The 20,318-nt window shown below is 45.4% G+C and overlaps 1 protein-coding gene across 9 annotated transcripts in view; it reads right to left on the reverse strand.

Moving 5' to 3' along the window:
• Window positions 1-20,318, reverse strand: part of LOC127482741 (transmembrane protein 254) — a 70,155-nt gene that overhangs the window by 45,843 nt on the left and 3,994 nt on the right. For 2 of the 9 annotated variants that reach the window (XM_089313586.1, XM_089313584.1), the window contains exon 4: window positions 14,342-15,622. The exons of 2 other annotated variants lie outside the window; for them this stretch is intronic. In XM_089313586.1, the coding sequence (XP_089169712.1) occupies window positions 15,613-15,622 (10 nt within the window). In that variant the 3' untranslated portion in view covers window positions 14,342-15,612. Of the gene's footprint in view, window positions 1-14,341; window positions 16,314-20,318 lie in introns of those variants that run through there. 5 more of the 9 variants (XM_070057940.2, XM_070057938.2, XM_051831512.3 and 2 more) reach the window with 3 other exon arrangements.

Below are 20,318 nucleotides of genomic sequence, written 5' to 3' on the forward strand. Positions count from 1 at the left end.
ACAGGGATCCAGTTCACTATGTCCTAGGAAATAGGGGCTGGCCACCCCTCTGGGGATGGAGATGGAGGCCACTTGGACCAGTCTCGCTGGCTGGGAGGGTCTGGGCTGCACAAAGCCTCTTTCTCTTCTCCTTCTGGCACCAGCCAGTATTTCCAGAGCCACCAGCAGAAAGATCCAGGCCCCGTGGCCAAGGCCCACTGCCTCTCTCACAGACGGAGAGGGCTGCTAGCACATGGTGCACGGATCATGGCAAGAGAAAGGAAATGGGAAACGAACAGTGAAATTAATAGGGGCACTGGAACCAGCAGCAGGAATCAGGGAAATATGCCAACCATATGTTGGGCTTCAAAGCATGTTGATGGCTAGCTGGGGCTAATTATAAAAGAGCTTCATTATTTACTTTTGTTCTGTGATTTGCTAAACTTATCCCTGAATAACTGAACTTATCTCTGAACTAGGCATTCTTCAAAGGTTGTATATACAATATCTTTATTAGTCTTTGCAGTAATAATTATATTTAAGTTTCTTCATGTGCATCTTTCAGATAAGATTTGTTAAACATATTTCATCCAGGGTTACAGGTGGATCTGGTTCCAGGATCTTTTTTTTGACAGGCAGAGTTAGACAGAAAGAGAGAGACAGAGAGAAAGGTCTTCCTTCTGTTGGTTCACCCCCTAAATGGCTGCTACAGCCAGCGCGCTATGCTGATCCGAAGTCAGGAGCCAGGTGCTTCCTCATGGTCTCCCATGCGGGTGCAGGGTCCAAGCACTTGGGCCATCCTCCACTGCCTTCCCAGGCCACAGCAGAGAGCTGGACTGGAAGAGGAGCAACCGGGACAAAATCTAGCACCCCAACCAGGACTAGAACCTGGGGTGCTGGTGCCGCAGGTGGAGGATTAGCCTAGTGAGCCACAGCAGCAGCCAGGATCTTTTTTTTTTTTTTTAATATTTATTGATTAATTGATTGAACAACAGAGAGGGAGGGAGGAGGGGGAGGAGTAGAGAGACACAGAGAGAGAGAGAGAATGAGAGAGAGAGAGAATGAGAATCTTCCATCTACTGGTTCACTCCCCAAATGGCCATAACAGCCAGGGCAGGCTGTAGCCAGGAGCCAGGAACTCCATCTAGGTCTCCCATATAAGTTGCAAGAATCCAAGTAGGAGCATGTTTAGGGAGCTGGATCAGAGGTGGAGCAGCCAGGATTCAAACAGGCATTCTGACATAGGATGCCAGTCTCAAGCAGCAATTTAATCTGCTGCGTTGCAGTGCCAGCTGCTAATTGCATAATCTGTGCTCTTCAATATTCCCAGACCTCTTGACTCTGAGGCCTCAGCAAAGTCTCTAGATAGTGAGGGGTTCTGGAGCAGGGTGTGCAAGAAGGGGCAAGTGGGCTACTTAGGGGCTCAGGGTGACAACTGCTGTAGCTAGGGGGAACACCCAGCACCGGCTGCATGAATGATGTGCCCCAATGTGCAGGAGCTTCCTTCTCGTTTAGTGCTCCCTTTACCCTGGCAGATAGCACCAGGATCCATGCTGAACACCACGTGAGGCTTGGAGAACTGAGGAGGTGGCCCAAGGTACACAGGGGCCATTTAGGAATCGGATGTGTGCCCGTGTCAGTCCCTGGGCTGTGGGCTGCATCCTCTGAGGCTGGCTGTGCTGAGAAGACAGCCGGTGTGGGAGCTGGCAGGTTCTGTTGGCATTTCCAAGGGCGAGGGGCCAAGGAAACAGGAAATAGGGGCTGGCCACCCCTCTGGGGATGGAGATGGAGCCCACTTGGAACAGTCTCGCTGGCTGGGAGGGTCTGGGCTGCACAAAGCCTCTTTCTCTTCTTCTGGCACCAGCCAGTATTTCCAGAGCCACCAGCAGAAAGATCCAGGCCCCGTGGCCAAGGCCCACTGCCTCTCTCACAGATGCAGAGGGCTGCTAGCACACGGTGCACAGATCATAGCCAGAGAAAGGGAACCAGGAAAATGTGATGTGGATCTCTCTGCTGGGTCCCAGGAAAAGCAGTGTGGCGTCTTCACAAGTTGATATTTAAGAAGTTTTTTGTTTTTGAGCCCTCTGCCTTTCTTGCAGGCAGTCCCAAATCCTCCCAGCTTATGGAAGATGTAGATGAATAGGTCTGCTTGGTACAGGGAGAAGGGAGGTGCAGGGTGAGGGCAGCGGTTCACTATTACCCATTAGGATATCAATAATGATAGTCCTAACAGCTAACGTTCATGGATTTCAACTCAACATCCTGTGAAACACCATGTAGTTAGCTTCTCAGTTGACCTCAGCCAATACTGCAGGCATTGGATGGCTTCTGTAGTTATTCTAGAGCTTGGCAAGAGAAGTTTCCCAGCCAGTGGTTTTAAGATGTTGTTTCTATTTACTTAATTAATTCATTTGAGAGGAAAAGAGACAGAGAAATCTCCCATCTGTTAGTTCACTCCCCAAGTAACCACAAAGGCTGGGGCTGGGTCAGTGAAACCAGGAGCCCAGAACTCAGTCAGAGTTTCCCACATGGATGGCAGGGAGGCAAGGACCTAAGCACTTGAGACATCACTTGAAGCCTCCAAGGGAGCCCATTACCAGGGAGCCAGATCGGAAGAGGAGCAGCCGGGACACAAACCCGTGGCTTAGCTTACTATGCTACAGTGTCAGCCCCGATAAATCCACATTTCAAGGAGCGGGATCAGGAATAAAGGGGTCCAGCAAATGAGCTCAGCCCCAGCCCACTGTGGTGCTGGTATTCTAGCTGCTCAGGGTTGAGATGACTTTGCTGCAGGTTCACACTGTTAAGTGTGCATTCAGTTCGTTGTCACGTCCGTGGCTGTTTCCCCAGAATGCATTCAGCTGTGATACTGGGACGCTCTGCGGGCCTGGGGAGGGGGGGAGTCAGTCGCATTTCCTGCCAGCTCTTTGGGAACCTTCTCTGCAAGGCTGTCCCCAGAGATGACCTTGAGGTGTGTCAGGGTGAAATGAAAACTGTATGAAGATGCTACATGGTTGGCTATTCCAAGCCTTTTTGGAGCTAGCAGCCCTTAGTAAAGGAGGCAGAAGGCTGTGTTCAAATGGGGATTTTTGTTTTTAACAGCTGCATAGCTTTGGGCAGACCAGCCCGCTCTGAGCAGAAGAGGCCAAAGGAAAACCACAGCCCCGAAGAGCTGTGCAGGCTCCCTTACCCACCCTACCCACCTCTGATCTGCTTTCCCTTCTCCTGGCTGTGTTTATTTGCAAGTCAGAAGCTTCCTAAGGGCAGACAGGGTGTAGGGAATGACAGACCCACAGAGCCTACATCCCCACCCCCCCAAGGGAGTTCAAGGTTTCCAAGGTCACGACCCAGGGCTGACTGCACTGCAGGGTTGGCTAGCAGCTGACTCTGGGTGTAAGGTGAAGGCCCCATGAAAGGGGTCCTAGGACATGAGTCAGGCTTTTCTAAGCCTGTGCCAGAGAAATTGGCAGGGCATGGGCGGCTGATGGACGTGGGCGGAGCTAATATAAATGTGGGGAAAAGTCTGGGTTCATTATTGAGGACCTTGACTGCCTCTGTCAGGGGAGCACTTTGTACCTGCAGCAGAGGTGCTGGCCAGGGTTTCTGTCTTAAGGATGGCACAATCACAACTGACTCCTCTCTTTCTTTTTCTTCTGAAGTAACTTTATGCTTACGAAAACCAGACAGTGGATTCCTATATACACTCCACCGGTGTTCCCAAATATTAACACCTTACATAACTTCACGGGAGTTGGGAAAGCCAAGTAACTGACATTAGTACAATACTATTGGAAAGTCGCAGGTCTGCCTGGGACGTTGCCAGGATTGCCCCGCTCATGACCTCAAGAGCTGCGTTTTGTGTGGGAACACCACAGAAGTGCTATTGCGCCCTTCCCACTGCACCCCTCCAGGACACTGTGTCCCACATGCGCCCTTCCCACTGCACCCCTCCAGGACACTGTGTCCCACATGAGCCCTGGAATACGATGTCTGTCACATTTCTTCACTATACAATCACTGTTTTGTTTTTTTCTTCTTCTGTGATTAATACAAGTGCATGGCTTCACAGACTTTTTTGCATGAAAATGTACCTTTTAATTCCATTTTCCACAATCTTTTTGAAATACACCTGTAGGTACATTATGCAAATATCTTGTTTAGCATCACACTTTCACCAGTTTGAGCATTCATTTGGCTCTTTATTTGCAACATTCATTCCCACTGCATTCTCTGGTGGTCGATTTTCTATTTCCATAATTTCTTCTACATTTATTAGTTGGAATTCAACTGTAAAGAACTCTCTTCTCTCCAGTTATGGGCTCCCTTGTCTATTTCAGCCTTATGGGAAGTTAGTTTGCCAGTTATAATCTATTCCTAACATTGTTTTTTGGTCAAACTGTCCCAGATAAGACCAGGTAAGACGGTTCCTGTCTGCCTGAGTTATCCCCACTTTGAGTGCTTCTTTCCTTTCTGATACTCAGCACTCATCCTGTCATTCCCCAGCTTCCATCCTGGACTCAGCCATGGCTCCAAGGAAGCCTGCTTCCTCTCAGAAATCCAGACCTGGGCTGTCCCGGCTCTAGGCCCTTTCAGCAGACAGAGCTGGGGAATGAGGCTTCGTAATATGGATATTCTAGGATGGAGAAAATAAATATGCTTGGTTTCTGTCACAGAAACCACAGCAAGGAAAGGGAAAAGGATAAAGTGAACCCTGCTATGTTGGATTAGACTCAGAGATACAAGACGGTAAAAAAAAAAAAATTTATTTATTTATTTATTTAAAATGCAGAGTTACAGAGAAAGAGGAAGAGAGGAAGAGAGGGGGAGGAGGGGAGAGAGAGAGAGAGAGAGAGAGAGAGAGAGAGACACTTTCATATGTTAGTTCACTCCTCAAATGGCTACAACAGCCAGGGGGGCTGGGCCAGACTGAAGCCAGAAGCCAGGAACTCCACTTGGGTTTCTCACATGGGTGGCCTGGGCCAAAGCACTTGGGCCATCTTCTGCTGCTTTTCCCAAGCACATTAGCAGAGAGCTGAATTGCAAGTAGAGCAGCCGGAACTCAAACCCATGCTTATATGAGACTAGCTTTGCAGGTGGCAGCTTGACCTGTTGTACCACAACTCTAGCACAAGATTTTTAATATACATACGGATATAAATACACTCTACTGGGGCCGGCACTGTGGCGCAGCAGATTAACGCCCTAGCCTAAAGTGCCGGCATCCCACATGGGCGCCGGTTCGAGACCTGGCTGCTCCACTTCTGATCTAGCTCTCTGCTATCCAGTTCTCCCCGTGGCCTGGGAAAGCAATAAGAAGATGGCCGAAGTCCTTGGGCCCCAGCACCCACGTGGGAGACCCGGAAGAAGCTCCTGGCTTCGGATTGGCACAATTCTAGCTGTTGCAGTCAGTTGGGGAGTGAATCATCGAATGGAAGACCTCTCTCTTTCTCTGCTTCTCCTCTCTCTGTGTAACTCTGTCTTTCAAATAAATAAATAAATCTTTAAAAATAAATAAATAAATAAAAACACTCTACCAATTCCAAGCCTAAGTATACATGCAAAATAGAATTAAAAGTATGAGTTTGTTTTGGTTCAAAAAACTTTTCTGTGGGTTCAGTGCTGTGGTGTAGCAGGTAAAGCCACCACCTGCAGCACCAGCTCCCCATATGGGTGCCCATTCAAGTCCTGGCTGTTTCACTTTTGATCCAGCTCCTTGCTAATGGCCTTGGAAAAGCAGCAGAAGATGGCCCAAGTGCTTGGACCCCTGCCACCCACATGGGAGACCTGCATGGAATTCCAGGCTCCTGGCTTTGGCGTGGCACAGCCTAGGCCATTGTGGCCTCTTGAGGAGTGAAGCAGCAGATGATCTCTTTCTCTCTCTCTCTGTCACTCTGCCTTTCAAATAACTAAGTCTCAGAAAAAAAATGAATGTTTATAACTGCACTATCATAATAGTTCTTTTTTTATAAAAAGATTTATTTATTTATTGGAAAGGCAGAGTTACAGAGAGGCAGAGGCAGAGAAACAGAAAGGGCTTCCACCCCCTGGTTCACTCCCAAAATGGCCACAATGGCCGGAGTTGGGCTGATCCGAAGCCAGGAGCCAGGAGCTTCTTCCTGGTCCCCTACGTGGGTGCAGGAGTGCAAACACTTGGCCCATCTTCCACTACTTTCCCAGGCCACAGCAGAAAGCTGGAAGGAAGTGGAGCAGCCGGACTTGAACCAGCGGCCATATGGGATGCCGGCACTGTAGGTGGCGGCTTTACCCACCATAATAGTTCTAAACTAGAAACGATCTAAATTCCCACCAACATCAGATTATGTAATGAATGATTCACCACTACATACAACATTATGGATGCAAGTATAATTAATGAAAGACTTTCACAAAAAAAAATCTATAATTCAACTTTTTAAAAAAGATGTATTTATTTGAAAGGCAGGATGGGGAATGGGAGGATGCAGTGGGGGTGGGGGTGGGAGAGAGAGAGAGAGAGAGAGAGAGAGAGAGATCTTCCACCTACTGGTGCACCCTCCAAATGGCCACAGCAGCGACTTCTGGGCCAGGCTGAAGCCAGGAGCCAAGATTTTCATCCTGGCTGCCTTCCCAGGTGTATCAGCAGGAAGCTGGATGGGAAGTGGAGTATCCAGGACTCAAACTGGCACTCCAATATGGGATGTGGGTGTCCCAAGTGTTGGCTTAACCTGCCGTATCATAGCACCAGACACTGCTGGTTCCTTTGGTGAATTTAGTTCTTTAAACGTATATATGTTATACTTCAGTAAAAAGTTTTTAAAGAATTCATTAAACCTCAGTATTTAAACCTGTCTTTAAACCTCAGTGTTATCTTCATTTTAACTCAGTGCTATAGCAACTGCTTAACTGCATAGGACCAACCTTTATCATTATTTTTGATTAACTATTTATTTATTTGAGAGGGAGGGAGAGGGAGGAAGGAAGGAGGGAGAGAGAAACTCCATCCACTGGCTCACTCCCTAGTGCCTTTGATGGCTGGGGCGAAAGCCGGGAGCTGGAGTGCAATCTTGGTCTTCCACATGAATGGCAGGAACCCAACCTCCTGAGCCATCACCGCCCCCTCCCAGGGCCTGCGTTTAGCAGGAACGCTGCGGTCAGCATGGAGGCGGGCATTGGACCCAGGCACTCAGGTCTGAGACACTGGGCGTCCTAACCAATGACTTACCCGGGAGCCCAAAGGCCTGACCCAGGACTGACCTTTAGCCCGCCCTGTTTCTGAGCCTTCCTTGATTATACCACATACCTTTGATATTACTCTTCCAGGCCTGTATCTTTAACTCAGTCCTGCCTGCTGCTATAAGGTGAGAAGGGATTATTTGAGCTCCACCTAAGAAGGGTACACAGGTGTAGGAGAGGAGAGCAACCTATCCCCAAGGCATGCAGACAAGGTCAAATAATTGAACTGCTGAAAGTTAATGCCAGTTCCCAGTTATTGCCTTCCACGTAATCTTGGTCTTCTATGTATTTTCAACCATGGTTAAGGGAAAGAATCAAACTCTGATGCCCAGGGCTTCCCTTGTTTATACAGAACTGATGTCTATTCTATGCATTAAGATTTTTTTTTAAAAGTAAAATTATGACTCTCAAACAGATATAAAACAAACATGTGCTAAGGATTTAATTTCAATGAATTAATGAGGGAACCAGGCAGATTATAACTAACTCAAAAGGGAAGTAAAAAAAGTGGGAATTCATATGAAGCAAAGGAATGTTAAAACCAATGTACACATGGAGCCCAAGCCAGCTTCTTTCAGAGTAGGGCCAGGAAGTCAACAGAAGCTCCACTGGTGAGGACAGAAGGGATGTGTCTAGAGACAAGAATTATTTTGCATTTCTATCAGCTACTTTCCCAAGGCATCAGCAGATAGGGTGTGCTGCAGACAATGCTTAGTTGGCCACAGAAAGCAAGTCTGTCCTACAGTTTCTTCTTTTGATCAAAACTAATTTTATTTATTCCTGTGAAATTCATCAATGGTAACACCAAGTAAACCTAATTATTTCTGGCACCTCTCTTTCTATGGGGATTCAGTATCAAAGCTTTCTGGATTTCCAGTGGACTTCCTAGGAAAGCTATCCTTGAAATTTTATTTAATATTTAGGATTGATTTTGGGAGAGCAATAATCCAAAACCAACAGGGCATTTGAACACTTACATTAGGATCATAGGTACTTGTGAGAAATGATATTTGTCTACCCATTTGAAAGGGAAAAATAAAACAATTAAAAATAAACCCAGAAAGTAACATGAGTGGAATGAACTTCAGCTGTCTCCTAATTTAAAAATCTTGTTTTCTTAAATCAAATAATCAGCTGCATAGTAAAATCAACACAAAGGCCAGAAAATTATTCTGGTGAAACAGGATCTTTGCTCTCTAGGCAGATTACATAGGAAAAAAAACTAACTCTTTCTGTAGTAGGTGGAGACGGTAAACAGTTAACCAAGGAAACAAGGCTCTCCATATTAGGCAAACGTTTCTAAGATATTTAACACATTTCATAATATCAAAATTCAGGGTATATTTTATGTGTATTTTATATATAGTAATATTTTATATGATAAAATACATCATGTAATAAAAACAAATTTTTATAAGATTTTTAACATATTCCATAGTGGTTAACACACTTTACATCAGATATTATAAAGCATAGCAAACTTTATCTTAAGTATTTGATTATGCCCTTTTATATCCTACAACTTGTACTTTAAGGCCGATCTCAAGGGGCCCATTAGGTGAGAGCTAATTTCATACTACTGCTGAGATGTGTTCATGGCAATTCATTCACTGTTGCTATTTTCAAATGAATCATTAAACAAGCTTTTAAAAGTGTTCTCAGTTTCAATTCTTAAAATATTTAAAAGATTTGAAAGATTTGCTTGTTAATTATTTGAAAAGTGGAGTTATGAAGAAAGAGACAGAGAAAGAGCGAGAGCGAGAGCGAGAGCGAGAGAGAGAGAGAGAGAGATCCATTTCCCATTCACAGGTTAACTCCCCAAATGGCTGCAATGCACAGGGCTGGACCAGGCCAAAGCCTGGAACGTGGGAGCCTGGAACTCCACTAGGGTCTCCCATGTGGGTGGCAGGGGCCCAAGGACTTGGGCCACCTTCTTCCACTTTCCCAGGTGGATCGTCAGGGTGCCGGCTTGGAAGTGGAGCAGCTGGGTCTGCAGCCAGAGCTCAAATGGGATGGCAGTGTTGAAGGCGGCAGCTTAAGGCCCCTCAATTTCAGCTTCTAATAGAGTAATTAACAATAATGATAATCATAGAAAGAGCTGTCCTTCATGTTTGAAGAATGTAGAGGGGTTTCATCAAACAAACCAATCCTTAGGCCTGCTGACCCATCAGTGGACCCCAGGGTAAGAACCTTTGCTTTAGAACTTCTAAATATGGAGGCCGAGTTAGCTTGCTGCAAGCTAACTGGCTTGACCCCACACCATGCTGCCCCATGGACGACTTAGTCCGCCCACTCCTGGGCACACCGCTTTGGCTGCCCCGCCACCTCCAGGCTTAGCAGCCTCCTACTCTCCACCTTCATCTTATTTGAAGATACCTGGTGTCTGTTTCACCTTCCCTAAAGGTCAACGTCCGTTTACTGACTTGCCCCACTAAGTCTGGATAGACACACCTGGTGGGCAGTTACAACTGACCTGCTCAGTCCAATCTCCCCCATAGTGACAGAGCCCGGGTGGGGTGGGGGAATGTCACACATATCTGCTCAGGGGAAAGGCCTGATCATGCCCAACCAGAGGCCCTCAGTGCCACTGATGCCTGCTAGCCATAGCAATCCTCTCACCCAACCCTGCATTCCTGGGCTGACCTTTCCTCCTCTTCTTGCATTAACCCCTTCTGGTAAGAACTTTGTTTATGCTCAGACTCAAGTGCAGTCGTTTCTTAACAGATGCCATTTAGGAGAGACGTGTCAAATGGATCTGTTGTTTGAGGGAAACATGGAATAATTTCTATAGTCATAGAAGGAATCAGAGGTTAGAGTTCGTTTTAAAAGTGTACTTCCCAGGAAAACATACTTCACTGTGACTCTATTGATATTGCAGAGTGATTTTATGCTGTGGTTAGCTCTGTTATTTATGTAGCCTCTGGACACATGTTACAAACAGGCCCTCAGGAGTCACAGGGATGTAGGTTTGAACCCTGGTGCTACCATTCACTAGTTCTGAAATAAACAAGCTACTTCATTCATCAGGCCCGTTTTCTCTTTTCCTTTTTTTTTTTTTTTTTTTTTTTTTTTTGACAGGCAGAGTTAGAGAGAGAGAGACAGAGAGAAAGGTCTTCCTTCCGTTGGTTCACCCCCTAAATGGCTGCTATAGCCGGCAGGCGCACTGCGCCAATCTGAAGCCAGGAGCCAGGTGCTTCCTCCTGGTCTCCCATGGGGTGCAGGGCCCAAGCACTTGGGCCATCCTCCACTGCCTTCCCGGGCCACAGCAGAGAGCTGGCCTGGAAGAGGAGCAACCGGGACAGAACCCGGCGCCCCATCCGGGACTAGAACCCAGGGTACCAGCGCCGCCGGCGGAGGATTAGCCTAGTGAGCTGTGGCACCAGCCCAGGCCTTTTTCTAACTAGGAAAAAAGGGACAGCATCACCTACCTCCTAGAGGTTACAGTGAAGATTAAATTATGCCAAGACTCTTAGCATAATGCCTCGCACACAGTGAGTGTTCAATTATTATATGCTCTTATTAACACAGAAGTCATTTGGTGGGGTTCTTGCGGATTCCAAGGACACAATGGATTACACAAGAAATGCCCCTTCTGGTGCAAAGTGTATTTTGCAGCAGGCTTGACGGGATGCCAAGACACCATCAGTAACACATTGAAAACCAAAATTTCATAATGTATTTATTTTTCAGTTTCCTAGGAAATACTCTGTAACACCCAGAACCCAGCTTTCAAACTCCCTGGCTGTGCAGATGGTAAAGCTCCATAAATGCTATAAATACCCCCCATTCTGTGTACATGTTGCATCGTTATCCAAAGGCAAGAAAACCCCAGGGTCTGAGGAGGGTTTCCAATATTTGTGCATTGCTATGGATACTGCATAGGAAAGGCAGATGTCAATAACATGAACAGGATGTGGGGGTCTGAGGCAGCTAACGATGACAGAAACTATTCTCATTCTGAATGCATCATTCTTGGACAGCATCTGTAGAATATTTGGGAGCTGAGAGTATTACTTTGGATGTCTCATGCAACACTGCAGCTTGGTGAAACAGCAAGGGGTCTGGGACCTAGGTCTGCCACCACTACACTGGTGACTGCTATCCTCAACGTCCTCCGATCATCTCCCAGAGTAAAACGAGGCGGGGTGTGTGTGTGTTTCTGCAGTCTCTCTCAGTATTCTAAAGTGAACAGCAAACATGATATCATCTCAAATCCTGTGGAGTCTAATGCATTTCTAGTTACGTTGAGTGAAATAAAGCAAGCTTTTTAAGGCATCCAAGTTGAGCTCCGCAGTTGGCCAGACTGGGCCTTTCTCTCCCCTGGTAATGACTTGTCATGTTTACAAACCCGTGTAGATTTCAGTTGGCTCTCCACACTGTTTTGGATTCAGATTTTTTCCTCCTAAAAGAGCAACATGGAATGTAGGCAACCCAATGCTTGCTGGCAAATTGTCAAGAATTAAGTGAAAATTGGCTTAAGTCAGTGAGCCGACTTGATGTCCTCAGAGCTCCTCTCGTGAGGCCAATCCACCTACTGCCCTTGGGGAATCAACCACGATATCTGATGTTCGGCACTGGGACAGGGCCAAGGCCAGGCCCTTGTCTACCAGGATACTTCAAAAAGCTTATAGAAAAGTGGAATTAGGGGCTAGCACCATTGCGCTGTGGGCTAAGCCACCACCTGTGATCTGGCATTCCATGAGAGTGCTGGTTCCAATCCTCACTGCTCTACTCCCAGTCCAGCTCCCTGCTAATGCACCTGGTAAAACAGACTAAGATGACCCAAGTGCCTGGGCTCTTGCTACCCATGTGGGAGACTGGATGGAGTTCCAGGCTCCTGTGAACCCCACTAGTGTGTCCCTGTTTGAGGCCCATCCACTAGTCCAGAGATTTTCACCTCTAAACCCTGAAGGAAAAATAATAATACAATCCACATTTGGGCTGGGAGCCTGGTGCAGCAAATGCCTGAGGGCTGCCTATTTGTTTCTTTTTTTTTTTTTTTTTTTTTTTATCTTTTATTTAATGAATATAAATTTCCAAAGTACGACTCATGGGTTACAATGGCTTCCCCCCCCATACCGTCCCTCCCACCAACAACCCTCCCCTTTCCCACTCCCTCTCCCCTTCCATTCACATCAAGATTCATTTTCGATTATCTTAATATACAGAAGATCAGCTTAGTATACCTTAAGTAAGTATTTCAACAGTTTGCTCCCACACAGAAACATAAAGTGAAAAATAATAGATGATTTTTTTAAAATGATGATGAAATCAGATCAGAACTATTGTCATGTTTAATCCCAGTGAGAGTCAAGTTGGGAATTGAAAATTTCTTTCTTTCTTTCTTTTTTTTTTTTTTTTTTTTTACAGAAGATCAGTTTAGTGTACATTAAGTAAAGATTTCAGTCGTTTGCACCCCCATAGAAACACAAAGTGAAATATACTGTTTGAGTACTCGTTATAGCATTAAGCCTCAGTGTACAGCACGTTAAGGACCGAGATCCTACATGAGGAGTAAGTGCACAGTGACTCCTGTTGTTGACTTTACCAATTGACACTCCTGTTTATGGCATCAGTAATCTCCCTATGCACCAGTTATGAGTTTCCAAGGCTATGGAAGCCCCTTGAGTTCTCCGACTCTTATCTTGTTTAGACACGGTCATAGTCAAAGTGGAGGTTCTCTCCTCCCTTCAGAGAAAGGCACCTCCCTCTTTGAAGACCTGTTCTTTCCACTGGGATCTCACTCACAGAGATCTTTTTGCCAGAGTGTCTTGGCTTTCCATGCCTGAAATACTCTCATGGGCTTTTCAGCCAGATCCGAGTGCCTTTAGGGCTGATTCTGAGGCCAGAGTGCTATTTAGGACATCCGCCATTCTATGAGTCTGCTGAGTATCTCACTTCCCATGTTGGATCACTCTCCCCTTTATTTATTCTATCGGTTGGTGTTAGCAGATACTAGACTTGTTTATGTGCTCCCTTTGACTCTTAGTCCTTTCATTATGATCAATTGTGAACTGAAATTGATCACTTGGAGTAGTGAGATGGCATTGGCCTGTTAGTAAATTGTGAAGCAATTTGTTTTGCTTTGGTCCTTTTTTCTATTTTTCCAAAGTATGCACGCTCTGAAAATCTTTAGGGTGGGGAAGAAAACAATTTAGTCCATTTGCCTTCCAAGTTGATTCCAGTAAGATGCCTCTGATTTTTTTCTCAGACTCAAAGCTGTTTTTTTTTTTTATTTTTCTCATATCATTGCTAAGACTACAACATAAAGATGCCTCCATTTTTATTTTTTCCTTCACAGACATCAAAGCTCCTGGGCTGCAAGGGAGGGAGCGTCCCAAGGCCCAGAATAGGCCTCTTCCTGTGTGATGCTGCGTAAGTGACCTCCCCTCACTGTGAGGCTGTGGATGGGTCTATGACCTGAACAGCCAGCACCATCTGCTAAGACCCCACCATAGTAAAATCCCACATAAGATGGCATGATTTTATACTTCTGGCACTGAAAGAAAATGCCAGAACATTCTTCACTTGCTGCAGAGTTTCTATCAAATGCTGAATGAAATGAAAACAAGAGGAAGTCCTATAATTCAAATACACTGGTGTCCACCCCAGTGCCTCAGTGTGTGTGCAAGAGTTACGTGGGCCTCTGGCCGGCGCCACGGGTCACTAGGCTAATCCTCTGCCTTGCAGCGCCAGCACACCAGGTTCTAGTCCTGGTTGGGGTGCCGGATTCTGTCCCGGTTGCCCCTCTTCCAGGCCAGCTCTCTGCTGTGGCCCAGGAGTGCAGTGGAGGATGACCAAGTGCTTGGGCCCTGTACCCCATGGGAGACCAGGATAAGTACCTGGCTCCTGCCATCGGATCAGCGCCGTGCGCTGGCTGCGGCGGCCATTGGAGGGTGAACCAACGGCAAAGGAAGACCTTTCTCTCTGTCTCTCTCTCTCTCACTGTCCACTCTGCCTGTCAAAAAAAAAAAAAAAGTGGGCCTCTATAAACCTAAGAGGGATATACCCCAAAACCACAGCATTCTGCATTTCTCTGTCAGTGAAAAACTGATATTTGAACCGTACAAACAGCCCCATAAAGTCTATTTGAGACAGAATCAAATATGTGATAATATATCAAAACTGAGAAACACAAAAAAGCACTTGGTTGAAGAGATAACTCACAGCATTTTATTTAAATTAATCCATTTCTTTCAATAACCTGATAGCACGGTCCCCAGCACCACCAATATTAGTCATTATTATTTCTCTTTGGAAAGGACTTCTTAAAAACTGGGTTTGATTTCCATGATGCTTAACTCCATGGTCAAAAATGGGGTTCCTTAGTGAAAAGCAACTCATAATCACAAGAGAACTAGAGAAAAACTTTAAGACAAATACCACCAGAAACAATTCATAGTCCATATTCTTTTTTCTTTAAAAGAGCAAGCAAGACAGCAATCTTCCATCCACTGGTTCACTCTTCAAATAACCACAGTGGCTGGGGCGGAGCCAAGCTGAAGCCAGGCCCAGAACTTCTTTTGGGTCTCCCACGAGGCTGCAGGCCAAGGACTTGGGCCATCCACTGCTGCTTTCCCAGGCACATTATTAGCAGAGAGCTGGATCAGAAATGGAGCAGTTGGGTCTGGAACCAGTGCCCATGTGTGATGTGGAGGTTTAACGTGCTATGCAACAGGGTCGGTGGCCCCAGTCCATAATCTTTTATATTGTGGTTTCAATTGGAAGCTCTCTTTTGGGGGAGGTAGTTGTTTCTCATAAATGTCTGCTTAATACAAATAACTTGCCCCCTCCCCATATTATGGAAGGGGTATGAAGACTAGTCCAAAGAGAACAAGTAAGCCATCCTCTAGGGAAGGAGGCCTAATGGCTCCTAATGGTGACAGAGTCATCCCACCAGTCAACAGTAGTAAGATATATCCACCAGAATGGAAGACACTAACTTGATGGATAAACCGTGAGCTAGACTCTTCAGAGCTGGAGGAAGACACTTGGAGTCTGGAGACAGTGATGGAGAACATGAAAGCATGAAAAAGAGACAGGTTTCCCACCAGGAGTCTCACCAAGCGGTGACACAGTTAGCCAAAGGTCTTGCGGCTGTCTTTTGAGAGGACAGTGTATGCAATGAGTCCTGTAGTTTTCACATAAAAATTGGAATGATAATGAACGAGTAGAAAGTGAAGTCAGCAATCAACACTGGTCAAACAACTCCGTGCACGGCAGGGGGACAGGTAAGGTGGGGGAAGTAGAGCTAAGCTGCACCCTGAGCTGGAGCAGCAATCAACCCCTGCGAGCCACAGGGCACCGTGTCCCGGGGTCCAGTGTAGGGAAAGGACACTTCGGTCAGCAGCAGGGAAGGCCACCAGCCCTGATTCTCAGCGTGCCTCTATGTGATCACTCAGTCTGCCCGTTCCAACTTCCTTATTTTTCTCTGTAATTTGAGAAACAGAAGTTTGAAAGGGTAAGATTCTGCCTTAGAGGTGCCTAACAAATGTATAAGGAACTGATGTATTGTAGAAGTGTCCCTACATCTTGGTCCAGAAAGATGGAGAGAATTTAAGGGAAGGAGAGCTAACATGGTGGTAGTGCGGCCAAGATGTTTTAACAAGAAGGAAAGGAGCAAAGAAAAACCAACAAGCAAATCTAGCAAGCGTGTGTCTCAGCCCAGATGACAGCAGAGCCCACAATGCCAGAGGCCCTTAAGAAGGTTGGGGGGAAGCCCTCTTCTGTGCTGAGTATGCAGAGCTGAAGGCTAAAATCTTTTCCTAGTTCCTTAATTTACTTGTAAACTTGTATTTACTTTTCCTATTTCCTTGTTAACTAACTGGTCTATTCAAGCTCAACCACAGCATATTATACGAAAAATGAGTAACTGCAGGGTCCTAGATAGCTTTGAGGGAAACTTTTTACAAAACAGAAATATCATTGAGTGAAAATGGCAGTCCCCGTCACCCTGGAAAGGTGTCTGAATTAAGTAGAGGAAACTTCTGTATATTTGCTTTTAATTTTGTTTTTGGCGCTTTGGTCTGTAAGCAATCAAGATGGAAAGAGATGCTATCCCAAAGAAGAAAGTCTGTAGGAACCAGAGTAGCTGAGCCCGACCATTTGTGATTCCTTTATACCTAAAAAAAAAAAAAAAAAAAAAAAGAAGAACAAAATATAAGCACCATAATTTTGATCTTATGGTTTCACAGGAAGCATTGTTTATTTATTTATTTATTTGACAGGCAGAGTGGACAGTGAGAGAGAGACGGAGAGAAAAGTCTTCCTTCCTCTGTTGGTTCACCCCCCAATGGCCGCTGCGGTGGGCGCACCGCGCTGATCCGAAGCCAGGAGACAGGTGCTTCTCCCGGTCTCCCATGTGGGCGCAGGGCCCAAGCACTTGGGCCATCCTCCACTGCACTCCCGGGCCACAGCAGAGAGCTGGCCTGGAAGAGGAGCAACCAGGACTGAACCGGCGCTCAGACTGGGGCCAGAATCTGGGGCACCGGCACCGCAGGCAGAGGATTAGCCCAGTGTGCTGCGGCGCTGGCCTTATTCTTTTTTAATTTTTATACTTTTTCTATACTTCCATCTGTCTACCACCTCCCCACCCTGGTTTTTTAACTTAAAGGGGCAATTTATTTTTTCTCTTCCTTGCTTCCTAATAAATGTATTTAGGATGGTACACTATTCCTTGGAACTAGTCTGGCTACTGTCCAGGTAGAGCAGGGTAGAGCATTATAACACGGTTTCTCATGAGATGACTGAAAGGAGATGGGCACTGGTATGGCTTCAGAGCAAGTGTCTGAAGATGTGAAGATTTGTACCAGATGTGAATCCCAGCTTGGCCACCGCCAGCTGTTTCCTGGGCACATCACTAGTAGCTCTCAGAAACAGTATTCTCATGTGAAAAACAGTCATAGTAGTAGTATCTGTCCCACTTGGTTTATGAGATATATACACAAAGTGCTTAGGAAAGAAACTGGAACATAGTGTTACTATACAGTCATTCAACTGTCTGAAAGCTCAACAGAAAATGATTCAGCTTAAGTGAACGGCTTGCTGCAGGCTCATGTGTATGTAATTAAGTCTCACTTGCATAAACCTTTTATTTAAAGCAAACTTTATATGCATATATACAAATGGTTTTTTCTATCAATAAATTAAAGGATAAAGATTATACATTTTAATAATGCAAAAAATAGGGGTCAGTGCTGTGGCATAGTGGGTAAAGCTGCCGCCTGCAGAGCTGATATCCCATATGGGCACAGGTTGGAGTCCCGACTGCTCCACTTCAGATCCAGCTCTCTGCTGTGGCCTGGGAAAGCAGTAGAAGATGGCCCAACTCCTTGGGCCTCTTTACCCACGTGGGAGACCCAGAAGAAGTTCCTGTCCTGGCTTTGGATAGGCCCAGCTCCAGCTGTTGTGGCCAACTGGGGAGTGAATCAGCGGATGGAAGACTCTCTCTCTCTCTCTCTGCCTCTCTTTCTGTGTAACTCTGACTTTCAAATAAACTAATAAATCCAAAAAAATGCAAAAATATCTGATAAGTTTCAACATCCATTCTTCAAAGTTCTTAGCAGACTTAGATATACAGTCGAACATCCTCATTTTGACAGAGGAGATCTATGAAACTCTAGAATAAACATGATGCAAGGACACTGACAGCTTGGCGATCAGGAACCAGGCATCATGTCCACTTCTAGGCAACACGCACTGGAAGTATGAGTTAGTACAACAGGGAAGAAACACAAAGCAAAGGGACTGAACTGAGAAGAAAAAATAAAACTGTTTCTAGAGACACTTGAATGATGACTAGAAAACTAAAAATAATCTATAGATGAACTATTAGAATTAATAAATGAATTTTTAAGGTTGCTACGTATAAGGTCAATATATAAAACTGACTATATGCATATATGCTACCATCAAACAATGATAAAATGAAGGAAAAGTCACTTATAACAACATCTGAAAGTACAGGAAGCTGGATATTAACCAAATAAAGAATAGGAAAAACATCACAAAACTCTAAGGAAATGGAGACAAATCATTTTTCCTGGTTTAGAAGACTTAATAACGGAAATATGCCATTCTGCTACAAATTAATTCATATGGTCAATCTAATAAAAATGCCAACAGATAAATTTTTCATCTTTGAAGCACATGACAATGCATAAGGCTGTGCAAAGGCCCAGGAACAGGTAACTCTGAACAAGGTGAGAGGACGTGCTCCATCAGGTGTCAGTGATTACAAAGCTACTACTGTAAGATAATGTTATGCTGGCCCAAGACAAAGAAGCAAACCAACAGAAAAGAACAGTGAGTTCAGAAACACAGACATATATGTGGCTATAAGCCACAGCACATTAATGAAGAGTGAAAGTCTCAAGAAGTGGCTTGGGGAAAACAGGGCATCCATATAGAAATATCAAGATAATGTTGAATACTTGTCTCTCACAAAAAGTCAGTTCCAGGTAGATTAAAGACCTAAGACCCAGGGAGTAGACATTTAGCCCAGTGATAAAAAATCTGCCTCCCACATCACAGTGCTGATTGCTCAAGCAGTAGGGTCCCTGCCTTGTGGGAGACCTGGATTGCAAAGGCAGACCTGGATTGCTTTCCTGGAGCCTAACTTTGGCCCTGGCCCAGCTCCAGCTACTGGAGATATCTGGAGCATGAGTGAGTGGAGTGGAGTTCTCTCTCTCAAATAAAACTAAACAATCATTAACAAAAGAAAAATGTTTTTTAAAGTTAAATATTCACTGCTAGTTTAGCTAAATGAATTCTGGAATATACAACTAGAGGAATAGTTTCCAAAATTTAAAACTATTCACCAAACTTTATAAAAAATTATTTTATTTGAAATAAAGGCAGAAAGGCTGAGAGGGAGAGAGAGAAAGAAACTGATTTCCTACCTGCTGGATCACTCTCAAATGCCACCAACAGCCAGGACTGGAGCAGGCTGAAGCCAGGAGCTGAGAACTCGGTCAGTATCTGGGTCTGTCACATGAGTGGTAGGGACCCATGGGCTTGAGGCATCATCTGAGGCCTCCGAGGGTGTGCATCAGCAGGAAATTGGAATTAAGACCAGAGCCAGGATCTGATTCCTGGCACTTTGATATAGGATGGGGCTGTCCCATGTAGCATCATTTAAAAAAAAAAGTATTTATTTGAAAGTCAGAGTTACACAGAGAGAGGAGAGGCAGAGAGGTCTTCCATCCGATGGATCACTCCTCATTTGGCTGCAACGGCCGGAGCTGCACCGATCCGAAGCCAGGAGCCAGGAACTTCCTCCGGGTCTCCCACACAGCTGCAGGGGCCCAAGGACTTGGGCCATCTTCCACTGCTTTCCCAGGCCAGAGCAGAGAGCTGGATGGGAAATGGAGGAGCCAGGACTCCTACCAGCACCCATATGAGACACCGGCATTGCAGGTCTCGGAGGCTTTACCTGCTACACCACAGTGTCGTCCCTCAAGTAGCATCTTAACTGCAGGGCCAAGTGCCTGCCTTCAAGGTTATTTTAAAAACATGGCAGGGAAAAAAAAAAAAAAAACATGGCGGGGCTGGTGCTGTGTCCCCGCTGCTCCACTTCCCATCCAGGTCTCTGCTATGGCCTGCGAAAGCAGTAGAAGATGGCCCAAGTGCTTGGGCCCGCACCCGCATGGGAGACCCGGAAGAAGCTCCTGGTTCCTTTTTTTTTTTGGATCAGTGCAGTACTGGCCATTGCAGCCAACTGGGGAGTGAACCAGAGTATGGAAAACCCCTCTCTCTCTCTGTGTGTCTGCTTCTCTCTCTGTGCAACTCTTTCAAATAAACACAATAAATCTTTAAAAAGAAAAACAAAAAAATAAAAACATGGCAAAGTGCTTAAGTGTATGATTATGGCAGATATAAAGTAAAACATATAGTCCAATCTTATCTCTGGTTAAAAGAAATTCAGAAAGGTATGTATTTTTAAAACATGGGATTTAAGAGACTATATTATAGCCTGATTGTGTCCTTGACCTTCTGCTTAGGGACTGGCACATGGAGGGTGCTTAGTAAATGTTAGTTTCCTGCCACCTCCAAGGTCATTTCTGTATCTACATACAGCTCAAAGTACTCTTTCCTACAGGATGATGACTGGATTAAAAGTTTACAGG

The sequence above is a fragment of the Oryctolagus cuniculus genome, chromosome 15 (assembly GCF_051225735.1).
Source record: "Oryctolagus cuniculus isolate XC-2025 breed Fujian yellow rabbit chromosome 15, ASM5122573v1, whole genome shotgun sequence".
NCBI lineage: Eukaryota > Metazoa > Chordata > Mammalia > Lagomorpha > Leporidae > Oryctolagus > Oryctolagus cuniculus.